The 13,550-nt window shown below is 32.9% G+C and overlaps 1 protein-coding gene and 1 non-coding gene across 2 annotated transcripts; one reads left to right on the top strand and one right to left on the bottom strand.

The window, feature by feature from the left end:
• Window positions 1–31: 31 nt before the first annotated feature.
• LOC116775061 (centrosomal protein of 104 kDa) lies at window positions 32–12,804 on the bottom strand. The gene is made up of 20 exons (XM_032667863.2): window positions 12,541–12,804; window positions 11,637–11,795; window positions 11,243–11,378; window positions 11,004–11,091; window positions 10,733–10,916; window positions 10,441–10,652; window positions 9,711–9,887; window positions 9,132–9,324; window positions 8,973–9,060; window positions 8,540–8,684; window positions 8,145–8,371; window positions 7,836–7,973; window positions 7,407–7,538; window positions 6,196–6,409; window positions 5,704–6,102; window positions 5,172–5,589; window positions 4,993–5,089; window positions 4,768–4,907; window positions 4,582–4,677; window positions 32–4,360 (listed from the first exon to the last, which is right to left on the bottom strand). The coding sequence occupies exons 1-20, from the start codon at window positions 12,578–12,580 to the stop codon at window positions 4,242–4,244; spliced, it is 3,402 nt and encodes a 1,133-aa protein (XP_032523754.1). The 5' UTR covers window positions 12,581–12,804; the 3' UTR covers window positions 32–4,241.
• On the top strand, window positions 6,657–6,728 carry Trnac-gca (transfer RNA cysteine (anticodon GCA)). The gene has a single exon. It is a non-coding gene; the product is annotated as a tRNA-Cys (tRNA).
• Window positions 12,805–13,550: the final 746 nt, after the last annotated feature.

Here is a 13,550-nt window from a genome sequence, read left to right as displayed (position 1 = left end):
CCCAAATATTTGAGTGTAAATTAAACAAGTATTAGAATTCAAACAATTTATTCTCCTGATATTTAAATATCGCTTAAACGATAACAACTTCACGGCTGTAGTGCTGTTTAAACTAAAAAGTGCATTTTATAGTATACACAATTATATATACGTTAAAAAAAACATACCTTACAAGCATTGAAGAAACAGTTCTTGTAAAAAAAATATATATAATTTCCAATAGTCGATTACGGTTAAGTAAATAATGATTTATCGTTTTTGTGACTCAGTCTCTCGCCGCCATTTTGATCTCAAGGTAAATAATTTCTCGATGTTTTATTATATTATCAAAGTGAGAGGTCAATGCACTCAACGGGTTCTATGAGTTTTTAAGAATGAACATTACACAAAGTCATAAAAGAAATATGTTTAAAAAGTTTTCATTTAATAAAATTAAAAACTAAACGAGTAATCGACAAGTCACTATCTACGAAATTAAAATTTTTGGCGGGAACAATAGTGTTTGCAAAATATTTAGCAAAATATATAATAATTGCGAGTTCAGTTTCAAATTGACCCTCTGTTGTTATGAATTTATTATCTCATGTCCTTATTTATAATTATAATTATAATCCATATTCTTCAGCTTTGGATTAATTATTGAAGCTCTTAACGCATCCTTATAATTTTTAAATTTTATTAAATTGCATGACAGCTGTCAAAATTGAGTATAAATAACAATAAAAGTTTTTTGTTACACCTGTCATTTTTGTTAAATAAATAAAGTTGATGAATAACATACAATATCAGTTTTAGAGTATTAGACCTTAATGCAAAAACCCGTAAGTTTCTAAAGGGCTAAAGTAGATTGAGCGAACATTATATTTTTATTTCACCTTTAATTTTGTTGCGAAAACAGTTTTCGTGAGAGTTTTTTTTTCTATATCAGTCCATACGTTCCTACAATACTTTCACCCATTCATTTTAATTGATACAATTTGCATTTACGTTAGTTTTAATACACGTTTTTGCTTTGTTTATTTTCATATGCTAAATCAAACAAAATTATGTCCTATTTACTTTCTTTCGGTAACTGAAAATAAAAGTTTATTTTGTGACCTATTTTAATACAAATACAAATATTAAATGTATAAGGTGAAAGTGCCATTTGACAAGATAAAAAAGAAACATCATATAAAATGTAACAGAAAGATATTTGAATTGCTTCAATATATTTATAGTAATAAATTGTTAATGACAATGCCCTCAATATTACAAATAAGTCAAAAACAAAAATTTACGTTTAAAAAGTTACAAAAAAATATTTTTTAGGTAAAAACAAGTAGCCAAGTGGTTTATATAACCTAAAATCTAAATTTTCCGAGTTTGTATTTCTTCTTATTACTGGGTTCTAAAACAGTTAAAAATAATCTTATCTAAGTTGTTCACTTACTTTCTTTTCGTGTGCTTCTTCTTTGAATTATTCAGCTTATGAGTATTGTTTTGGCAGAATACATGCAACCGTTGGCTACATATATTAGCAAGAATTTTATACATACTTAAAAAAAAAGTAGTTTTGATATCCTGATTTATATTTTATTTTTATATGTCGTATAATGACAATTGCTGGTGAACCTATAGATAACTATAATAACTCTACTAGGTTATTATGCCAACTAGTTTTATCGTAACATCTACATCACTACGTCTTTAAAAAGACTCCGTGTGATTAACATAAGTTCGCATCGTCTACATACAAAGCGTCTCGCATTTCTCATTCAAGAACCTACTTTAATACTATAAGATACGACGAATTTTGAATTGAAAACTATTAACTATGTAATGTGACGATACAGGCTTAGGCCAATCATACTAGCATCCTAAGCTACTCTAAATTTCAATTAATGTTAACGAAATAAACTTTAGAATCTTCCCTGTAGTCTTAAAAAACCTTTTCTGTAAAATAAGGCCATCTTGTCTTAGTTTTGATATTAGTTAATTAAAATTATAAAATAAAAGTCATTAATTGTACTTAAGTAGGTACTCTCTTGTTTCGTTACGTCTAATTTAAATTGTCATTTAAGAAAATGTTGAAACTGAATATTTTTTTTATTAACGGCCAGTCATTTGTTTTTGCTTCAATCAATAATAATTAACTAACATTTTTTTTTATTTTGTCTTAAACGCCGTCATTATGAGACGGAAATATAAGATGAAAGTACCTTATATACATTTTAAATAGTATTAATGTATCTCATTTTTACGGACATTATTTTACTTACTTATCGAACTGGCATATCTTACAAGCAAAGGACTTTAAATAGAAACGCTTTAATTTAGCTTAACGATTGCAAAAGAATTAATTAATGTCTAAGCCAATACCGAAATACAAATGGTGTAAGCGATAGAAGAAAAATCTCTATATCTATGTAAAACTATTTATTCTATACCATCAACTGAAGATCCCTCCAATGTAAACCTTTTTCCGTGTAAACCAACCCAATATCACAGTGGGTGATGTGGTTTCGTTAATCGAATTAATTTAATTATGATTAATATTATTAATTATTACTAATAACAATTAATTTTCTAAATTACGGTAGTCGATTAAAAGACAACTATATTTCTATATACATGAAATACTTTTTTAATAGGACGTATGAAGAGACGGTAATGCTCAGCCGTTTTAGACTATTGTGTGGAAGGAGTCGCTAATTTAATCATCACAAAAGGATCTAGCACTACTATAAATACGTAACTTTGAAGATTTTATAACGAGAGGTGAAGAATATGGAATTCATATTTATAATTTTTGTATCTTAAGTATCTTATTATTTTAAATAATAACTTTTAATCGAAAACACATTATAATACGCTATGCTCTTTACGATATATTCAAATTGCCATAAAATAAATTGCAAATACCGCCTTTTTGTTAGGACTTTTTCAAAAAGCGTCTCACTTAAGCGTAAAGAGCGGATAATTTGAAAATACATTTGCTACCAGAACCTTATTTCTACTTCCTTAAAATTTTAGTTATGTGCCGGTATGAAATGAAAAAATAAGTCAAACCAATTGACTGAATTGAATTAAACTATGAATTTGCCGTTTCACAATTGAAATGTATAAATAAAAAATAAAACATTTGTTTATTGAGGCATTGTCATAAACGATATAGTGTAAAGTTGGAGTAAATAAATACAATCTTGTATCCACAAACTTTAGCTGTGGCCTACGAATATGATATAATAGAAAAAAAAAATAGTATTAAAAAGGTTATTAGGTTTGCGTTATGAACATAGACGGAATGTATTAGAAGGACGGTAAACGCGGACAATTAAACTATATAATTATTCAATTTCTTCTCAGCTTCGTAAATAAAAAATATCAGCTTCGAAATACTTCCGAACAGCTTTAAAATGAGTACGAATAATAAGTTGACCTAAAATTAGATATTATTCTGTATTAAATTATCCAAAACGTAGAAAATGTTACAAACGCGCTAAATATAGTAATTCAGGACGTGCATCTATACGAAATTGACACAGCATCGGCACACGTGGTACTAATTGAGTGGTGTTAAATAAATTCATAAAATAATTTTATTATTTCATCATATAACGTAATATATTGAATATACTGCAAGCGATGTTTAGACAATATGAGATTTAGATTTATTTTTTTTATATTCTCTAAAGCGTTCGAACTTCAGTTTTTTTTTTTTATTATTTCGTCTCAGCAATCCGCTTGGTATTTGAAATAATATGAAAGACTTATTTATCTCTCTCGGTTAACACAAAAAATGTCCGCCAGTAAACGAGATTACATTTAAATTTATACATCAAAGTAAATTAATAAAACATAACACTAAAACTACAACAGACAACGAAATATGACAATAAAACAATTAGCTAACACTTTCTATGAAATAGACGAAACAATTCAACCGCCATGTTTGTTGTGGTTCACTAAACGGTGCTTCCTTAAACAGTTCAATTAAAAACTAAAATTGATATAACCATTTAAATATTAATGCTAAAAAATAGCATAACAAACAATAATTGCTAAATTCGTCGAATATTTAGCTTTCTCACCGATATTTTAATTTGCGTAATACCATACTGACAGTGTATTTAATGTGTTAAGCAAAAGTATTTTGCCTCGTCCATCTTTCGATCCAGTTCGCATTTATCTATGTATTTCAAACTCTCTTTAGCATAATTTAACGTAGGAATTACTGAATTAAATGAACAAGGCTGATATTAGTGTTGTGTTAGTCTCGGGTTGCGAGGACACTGCATCAGATGACGTTGCCAAGGAAGGTCGCGAGCTAATATGTTGGTCAAACAGTACGGACACTTCCACTCATCCAAGCCTAAAGCTGAAATACCAAATTAAACAATAATTATTAGAAGATAAAAAATAATATCTAATTCCTAACAACAGTGGTACCTCACCACTTAGTTTTGTCAATGTTTTATTTATAAATAATAAGGTAATTTACACTTATTAATCATATGTTTTATTTTAAGATTTCGTAATACATTATGTTTATGAATAGAATAAATGAATGTATTTTTCTTTTATTATGTATTAACTTACGTGTGCAGTTGACGTGATATTCACTTTCGTCTGAACGTAAGGCCGCGCCACATTTCTGGCACGCCTTCCACAATCCTTCGCTAAGCGAGCACTCTTCTGTAGAGCATTAAGACTTTTATGAACACGTGGAACTTCCAAGATTAATAGTTGTAGCAAAGTATATTAATAATAAATAACGTTTCGTACCCAGTAAATGCGAGTGTAGAGCCCGGGCTTCTAGAGCAAGATGACAGTGCGGGCATCGAGCGAGAAGCACGCACCTTCGCCAGTAGTGTGCCTCCAATGCAGCAGTGCGCACGCGTCTTCCGCACCAGGTGCAAGATGTGCTGATACAATATGGTTATCATTGAGAATTGATTTTTAAGGAATTGGTATTTTAGTTTGTTGCTTTATTAGACATTGTTAAGGTACCTTGTTACTGGCTCCGGCGTGGTCTCACTGCTAGCATCAGCTGCTACTCCTTCATAAGCTTCGTATGGCTCATTATTTTGCGTCTGCTGTCTTCGTCCTGTTATATGTTCGAAAATACGTGAAAACACTTTTCTTTTATTCACAGGAGGTGTGATGAAAAATATTAAAACAATACAAACCTGGACTATAATATCCACTTTCATCCAATTGGCTTTGTTCATCCAAATGCAAATTTCTAACCCCGGCTACTAATTTTGGGGATTCCAAGCCCACATCTCTAAAATAGTCGGCCTTTAATTTAGGGGAATCCAAACTTCTGCTATCAGAGTCGCATCTCATATCGTTTCTTGACATTTGAGGCGAGTCCATAGGAAGGGAGTCCATGCTTCGGTTGTCATTTTTGGAATTTTTTGGCGAGCCTATAGTAGGGGAGTCTCTATACTCTAAATGTAGAGGTTCGTAAACCGTGACTGGACGTTCTTTCAGTTGAGGTTTAGACAAGTCATGATCGTAGTGGATCATGGAGTGGCGGTTTTCTAAGTTCCTGCTTGTGCGACGGAACACAACTTCCTCCGTTTGACGTTCCTGGAAATGGACCTAGTAAGAAAGTATTTGATGAGATCTAAGACTTTCGCGAGATTAATTCATTAGAAAGAAAGTATTTGTTTGTATTTCTTAGCAGAAAATTAAAAATAATTTTGAGAACTTTACCTTTTCATTCCCACCGACTGATGATCTTGGGGAATGTTTTGGACTAATGGCACTATCAAGTCTTAGTTTGTTGTAGCCAGGATAATTGGTAGCGTCTTTGGATGATTTTGTCGGTGTGTATTTTTTAGTGGGTGTTTTTTTTAAACTGCTTTTTGTTCTCGACGTTGTAAAACTTCCACTTAAACTAGAAGGAGCCAGGGTGCCACCACTGGCACTTGATTTTAAGCTATAGGATGATGTGGCGTCCATAGAAGACGTCATTCCATAAGATGTGGTCATTCCACTAACCGTAGTCCCGCTTCGTGTAGACTGTGTTACACTAGCTTCTAAGTTTGAATCAGCAATGGACTGATCTCCATTAAGAAGTTGTTCTTCTGTAGGTGCTTGATTTAGCATTTTCTATTATGATAAAAAAGTGTGTAGGTTTATATATATCAATGTATAAACTCAGTACAGGAGAGTACATATTTTGGATAAATATTTAAAAAATACCTGCATATCAATTCTATCAAATTGTTGAAAGAGGTGTCTGTAAATTAGATTTCTTCTGGTGACAGCATCGTCTGGCGGAAGTTGTGCTCTGACAACTCTAGGGGATCTTGCGTATGCTGCTAAGAGAATTCTTTCAGCAGCAGCTCTGACTGAGCCCGCTGCGTGTTGAGCCCCTGCAGCACCACACTCCGCTAGACGACGCACCGTCAGACCGCTAAACAATACCCATTCTTTTTAAGTAATAAATAATTTTTATAAAATCCTCATGATCAAGACAGGATATCAATGTCTTTATGACCAAAGGACACGTAATATAAAAGGTAAAATATTAGCTTTGTTACGATAAAATAATCACCAAGTTAACCCACGCTACACCTACGCTCTCTATATTCTTATATTAAATAAGGCTTTAGAGTATTGACATTCAATTTATAGTGCATTAATTTTATAACTCTTCCATAGGGGATATAGCTCAGTGGTAGAGCAATCGACTGCAGATCGATAGGTCCCTGGTTCAAATCCGGGTGTCCCCTGTCAATACTTTTTTGTTTCTTTTATTTTTAGAATTTTTATGCCTTGAATTTAATATATTCTTTATCAATTTTAGAATAACGTAATTAATATACTAGTCTACTGATTATATTTCTAAATAATCAAATAAAAAAACAGATATTCTTTCGATGCCTTTTCTGGATTTTCGAAGCAATAAACGTGTTAGCCTCATAAGTATAACAAATAAACGGTTCTGTAGAAGATAGCCTTTCCTCGATGTATTATCGAGAGACGTGGAAGCTAAGAAAACAATTGGGAAGCTTCATACTAAATGAAACTTATATTTTTCAGATTACTACACGTATTTTTTTTTAAACTACATACTCCCGATGTTCCCGACGATAAATAACAGGACCAACTGACAGACATTCACATCTCATCTGCCCTGCCCTGCATCTGATCACGGGTGATGCAAAGTAACCGAAACATCGGGAGTATGTAGTTTTTAAAATAATAAAATACGCGTAGTAATCTGAAAAATATTAGTTTCATCTAAATGAATACTTGCGAAAGTCTTAGATCTCATTCAGCTTTATACCGTTGGCAACCTTCAAGCGTCCATTTTATGAAGCATCAGCTGTCTGAGGTAGTTCATTATCATAAGCTGAGTCATGTTTAAAGCTATCATACTGTTCTAAAACTTCTAAGTTCAGTCTTACCTATTCTTGTCGGTCGAGATTCCATGGCTCAGGATGAGTTGTTCCAGCATCTGAAGACGAGAGAGAGCTAGTCGAGGATGCATGGAAGCAGCTACAGGTCGAACAAGCTGTTGTGGAATTGTGTGTAGGCTTCTGGAAATTAAATATTATGTAATAATTTTGTTAGTACTCTTTTTCATATATTTTAAATTTCAGATATACGTTTAAATTTAATATAACTTATGCATGTATACATTTAAAAGATAATTATACATAAAATTTCATTTTTGTAATTTCTTACGACATAGTCCTATTAAAAAAAATAAGACTTTAAGTTTCTATTATTAAGACATAATAAGGAGGTATTAACATTTTTCAAAGTAAAATTTATCGAAAAAAATTTCATACTAGATGCCTTTGGTAGGTATTTGATAGGGATGTTTCAGTTACCTGACTAGAGGACAGTCAGCAACTGTGAGCACGGTGTGTTGAGCCGTTGAATGCACGCGTGGGGCGGGGTCCCCACAAGCACGCAGCAGTTCAGGGAGGAGTTTGTCCAGACATCGACCTACTTCCGCTGCGCAAACCCTGAATATGGTATAAAAAATATGTTTTCAAACACTGCACTACGCTTTTATACGCTACTATTTTTTATGATTATATTTTGCAATGATTTTTTACATGAAATACCTAAAATCACTATGCGATGGCTATAATAATATTTGAAATTTCACTAACACTTATCAGCTATCAATTTACCTTTCAGGGACGAATTCTTTGAAAAGCACTCTGACAACTTCATTGGCTTGACTGTAGACTGAGAATACTTTATCCCTCAGAACTCTCTGGAGCAAAGTCGCCGCTGCTCGCGCTGTTTTGTTCGGAGACGTCTTGGTGCTGCCGTTCGATGGTGACGTCAACTCAGCTCGCAAGCGCGCCAGACCTTCTTCCTTGTCCAAATAGCTTTTGGAGAAGAATTTTTCAACCTGGATCACAAAGATACAAGTTGCGAGATATTACTACATGAGCGTCTTTCATTTTTATCATGCAAATGAACACGTATAGGTCTCTGTGTAGGATTATAGTGTTTAGGAATATTTATTTATCTAATTACTTTGGGTTCCTTTTCGTCTCTTCCTTTACTTATCGCTTACCAAAGGATATCCAAATATAAGTATCGGCAGCGCGGCCTGTTTTCGTTCCCGCTCATTCAACTTGTGTACTACACGAGGATGTGAAGAAGAGCTTCCTGTGCAGTCTTCTTCACGGGCCTCACGGAGGTATTCGTTTGTATGTGAACTTAAAAACAAATTGAATGGTTTAATACGATAAAATATATACTTTAACTTCTTAGGTTTTAAGGATTCTTCAATAATAATGTTATTAATTATATACTCTATAAGTACCGAACATGGGACAATTATTATTTAGCTATAACGAAGACAATTTAAGAATTGTTATAATTTATTAATTAATTATTTATGTTAAATTAATTTCTTTTCAATAGGAGACGAATATTTTTTTTTTATTCAAGAACTGTGTTGTTTATATATTTTAAGTGAGCGAATAGTATTTAAGATGACTTACTGTCTGAGTGCAGGCAATAATCTTTCTTCATAAGCTTCAAAAGTAGACCTGGGACCAGCACTTTTGTTTCTTCGTCTCACTAATGTACCTAAGAATATATTATAGATATTTAATTTAAGCCCTTTTCATATGAATAATTCATTGGAAAAATTAATTTACCTGGATAGCTTAGTTCTGATGCTCTATTACCATTAGAGGCAGTAGGAGTTATACTTCTACGGGGACTTTCAGTCTCCTTTCTTAATTCTTCTTCTATCTTTTGAGCTTCAGTTTTATCTTCTTGGATCGGTTCATCTGGTTGGGCCGGTTCTTCTGGTACTTCGGTTTCATCTTCAAGAATATGGACGGGTGACTGGAATACCAAAGGTTTTGTATCAATTAATATAGTGGATTATACTACAATGTATAATTACATAAATGAGCATCAAGTTAGTATCATTTAACAAAATTCTATAAAACAAACTTTAAATAATCCTTAACCAACAATAATTACATTATTTGAATAACAAAGAGTAGAAAAGATAAGTTACACATTAAGGAGATTCGAATTGTCTGAAATTTGAAATTTATATGGTGATTCTATTTTATTACAGAATTTTTATGGCTTCATGGTAATAATGGTATGCCTTAACAACATACGCAATTAAAAATAAATGGAAAATGGATTATAATATTATAAGGTTTCTATGACACGGATAGTCTCGTGAATTTAAAGTTTATAATTATGTTTGTACATACAGCGAGTATATTATGACTGTCGATGTGATCTCCATTGAATTCGTTTTCTGGTAAATGTTCTATGGGCGGTACAGGCGAGGGAATTTCGACGCTATGAACTCCCATAGCGACGGACGGCGACAGATGGTGGGAGAAGTCGTAGGCTTGGGGCATAGAAGAGTCGTTGCGAGTGTCCGGCTGAGAAATAGTTGAAAACAACAAAGATTACAAACGCAACGTGAAGTTTGAAAACAGAATTAATATTGAAATTAACTTCACAATAGCCCAAGTTTCTTAGTTAACTTAAAATATATAAGTATATGCTACTTTGAGTCAGTCTTTTTTTGGATATTTTGGCTTTAAAATTTACCTAACTAAAATGACATAGTTAACCAAATAAATCATAAATATAAAAATAATCTGAATTGTTGACGGGCAGCTTTCTTTAACAAGTTTTAATAACTTACAGAATCTTCGGTCAAATAAAAGATTATAAAAATTTATTATTTATAGACACTTCCATCTCATCATTTCGTGCACACAATTGTTCCAAAGTAATGGAAAGTTTAGTCTTACACAATTGATTCAAAATTATTTTATTTATTTTAACGTGTATTTCGTTATGATTTTCGAGTTCGCAGCACTGTTTGTAGAACTTTTTAAATTATAAGAATAGTATTAGGAATGTCATATTTGTACAAAAGGAACTAATAGTATACATTTAATTCTTTTCTTTGGAGATATCACTTACTCCATCATCTTCAAATAGTCTCCTCAACTCTGGGTCTTCTTGGACGCCGATCAGTGCGTCTGCTATTCTGTCTCTCATGCGTCTCGCCAGTTCGAAGTCATCCCGAGCTGCGGCGGTTCTCTTGCGAAGTCTCCATCTCCCGATCCTGATGCCCGCAGCAGCTAAAGCCTGACCAGCTGATTTGAGCCGTCGTGCATATTCGAATCGTTCTTCTGTGATATCACAATAAAAATTAGCTTTAGCTCAGCTTCGCTTTTAATAATTTTTGATTTTTATTTAACATTCGACTTACCACATACAGCTGTTTTTTTCTTTTCATCTAAATTACGAACGAGATCCGCAATTTCATTGTCCACATACATAACGAAGGCCAGGTCATCGTAAGGCGAGAAACACACCTCAGCTTTTGTTGTTGGCAACGATTTGGCGACGTCTTCCACCTCGTCACCAAGAACGTTTACAGCCATTAACGCAACCTTAACAAAACGAAAAGGGAAAGGCGTTATTATAACAAAAGGAAATATTAAGAAACAATTCTTCGTCCTATGCTTCAGTCATTTCACCTGCTCATCGTCTTTTGCTGGTGGGTGTGGTCCAGAGAGCCTCAGTTTTACGAAGCGAGCTACCGTTGGCTCGGGCAGAGCAGCCGATCTGAATTGATCAAGTATTTCAAATGAAAACATCATATTTAACATGGGTAAATTGATTTAATTCCTATGTTTCTGTTATTTCTGTTAATCTTCTTGTTATAATCTTTAAAACAATTTCTTCTAACGCTTTTATTCGGTGGTTATTTTTGTACCTTAGTTCTCTAGTGCGTGCTTGGGGCGCTGGTTTGGCGAGTGTCACTCTACCGACACTAGTGTAAGTTGCTCCGCACGGTGTCGCAGCTCCCTCTGACAGCAGACCTCCAGACACTAACACTTCTACGCAAGCAGCTGACACAACAATCACATCAACATTAAATATAACCGTTCATTTATTTTTATACTAAATTTAAAATATCATCAATTTTCATCATTAAAATTTATTGTACATAGTGAGTTATTTTATGAAGTTCCTTAATATTTTTTGTCGCAATATACCAGTACATATTGATTTCGTTTCGTTCTAAAATATTTCGTTAAGGTACATATTGTTCAATGAACTGGGATTGTTTGAATAAATTTAATATTTTTTTGCAATAATGGGCTCACGTATCAGCTGATGATGAGCTAGAAGCTGTAGCTTGTGTATGCTGGTAACGGCGGTGAGGCGCAGCAGGAGCTCGTGGGGCGGAGGACCAGCGCTCCGCCACCCGCGAGCCGCAGGACCCTGGGCGTTCAACTCGCATGCTGGATATGAACTATCTTCACCTGGAAACAATATATTAAGAACATCGCTAGAGACGAAACCTCTTAGCATTCAATGGATTCACCGTGCGGGTGCCGGGTCCATTTACTCCGAATTGAGAGTGTTATTCAATAACATAAAATGAAACAAAATTAAAATTAAGAAAAAAGGAATTCTCTTAAATAATGAGATCTAAGACTTTCGCGAGTTTTATTCATCTAAATAAATTTACTTTTTAAAATGTTTACGTCGCGTCGTACTGATTTGATCATGATCATTAGTATTTATTATAATCTTAAGAACTTCACTCTTAATCTATCATTAATTTAAAAAAAAAAAATTAATGCGTTCAAAGTAAATTAATTTAAATCGAATATAGTTTGTCAGAATCTACATACAACTGCTAAATCGGTTCTTATAGTTGTATGAAACGGTATTATTTTTCTGTCTCATAAAATGTTTTGCATTGCCCTAGCATTAATTATCCCAAATAGTTTTATGGTTATTAGAAAAATAAATTCTTGCACGCGAAGCCAGAACTTTGAATAGTATTTGTTGTGTAACGTTGTAATCGATTTATATTTTATTGATGAACCCATTACACGAGAGCATAATAGCAATGTAATATAATTTTTAATTCACATATAAAAATATTTAAATAAAATCATTATATCAAAAAAGACAAATATATAATTTACATTAAATACAAAATAATTTTGATCATAAATTTTTTGTTATGAAGCATATTGTTTTATTAAACGTACTCACTGGTTGCGTAAACTATGTGGAAGGGTATACGTTTCGGCATCGTGCCACAGCTACCTGCATACTCTCATTAAAATTATATCCACTTCCATAGCTGCATACGAATCTGAACACTTATTTGGGTCAGAGAAACGCATCACGGAAATAAAACATGTTTCACCCTGTCATTACTCTGTAACAATAAAATTCTCTACATTTCTTTTTATATTATTAAAATTAAACTTAATCCCCTGATTGTATATATTTTGGCGGAGTACAAAATAATAATGGATGGATGAGAACGAACGGAGTTAGCGCGGAATAAGTGAATAGATGAAAATCAATACTATTTGCCGGTTTGACAGTTTTCATTACAGCGCCATCTAGGGAGGGGTGACTTCATTTTAAAAACTCATAAACAAAATAACTTGCACTTTAATATGATTTACGTTTATCGGTTTAATGATAAATAATTTGCTGAACAATCAATGACTGTGCTAAAAATTTTCTTACTAGGCTAAATCTAATGATTCGATGATATTTAGTCACGTAATTTGATTAAAACCTTGATTAAATCTTTCTGATATATATTTTTAAACAAAATAATTTAACATTTCAGAGGAATTTTATCCAAAATGAGTTATCCAGATGTGGTTGTGGCCTGGAGGTTAAAAGGCCCGCCTCTCATACGCGCGGGTTCGAAACCTGGCAAGTACAAATATAATTATTCCGAGTCATATGTACTTTCTAAGAGTATTTAGATACCACTGACAGACGGTGTTACCGAGCAGTGGCGGAATAACAAGCCCAGCCGGGAAACTGGCTGGAAGAGGATACAGCAATCTAAAGTCTTGGGGTCTAAATTTGTTAAGGTCATTAAATATATATTAGTTAATGTTATAAAGCTTTCAAATTACCAAAATTTTTAAAAGTACCTCAATGTAATGGAATTATTAAAACTATTTTTTTACCCTGATAGAGGCTTATTTACTTTACACAGTTTATATAAATCGTTATAATTCGTCGCGTACTAA

The sequence above is a fragment of the Danaus plexippus genome, chromosome 25 (genome assembly GCF_018135715.1).
Source record: "Danaus plexippus chromosome 25, MEX_DaPlex, whole genome shotgun sequence".
Lineage (NCBI taxonomy): Eukaryota > Metazoa > Arthropoda > Insecta > Lepidoptera > Nymphalidae > Danaus > Danaus plexippus.
The sequence above is the reverse complement of the archived record's forward strand: the minus strand, read 5'-3'. Positions and strand labels throughout refer to the sequence as shown.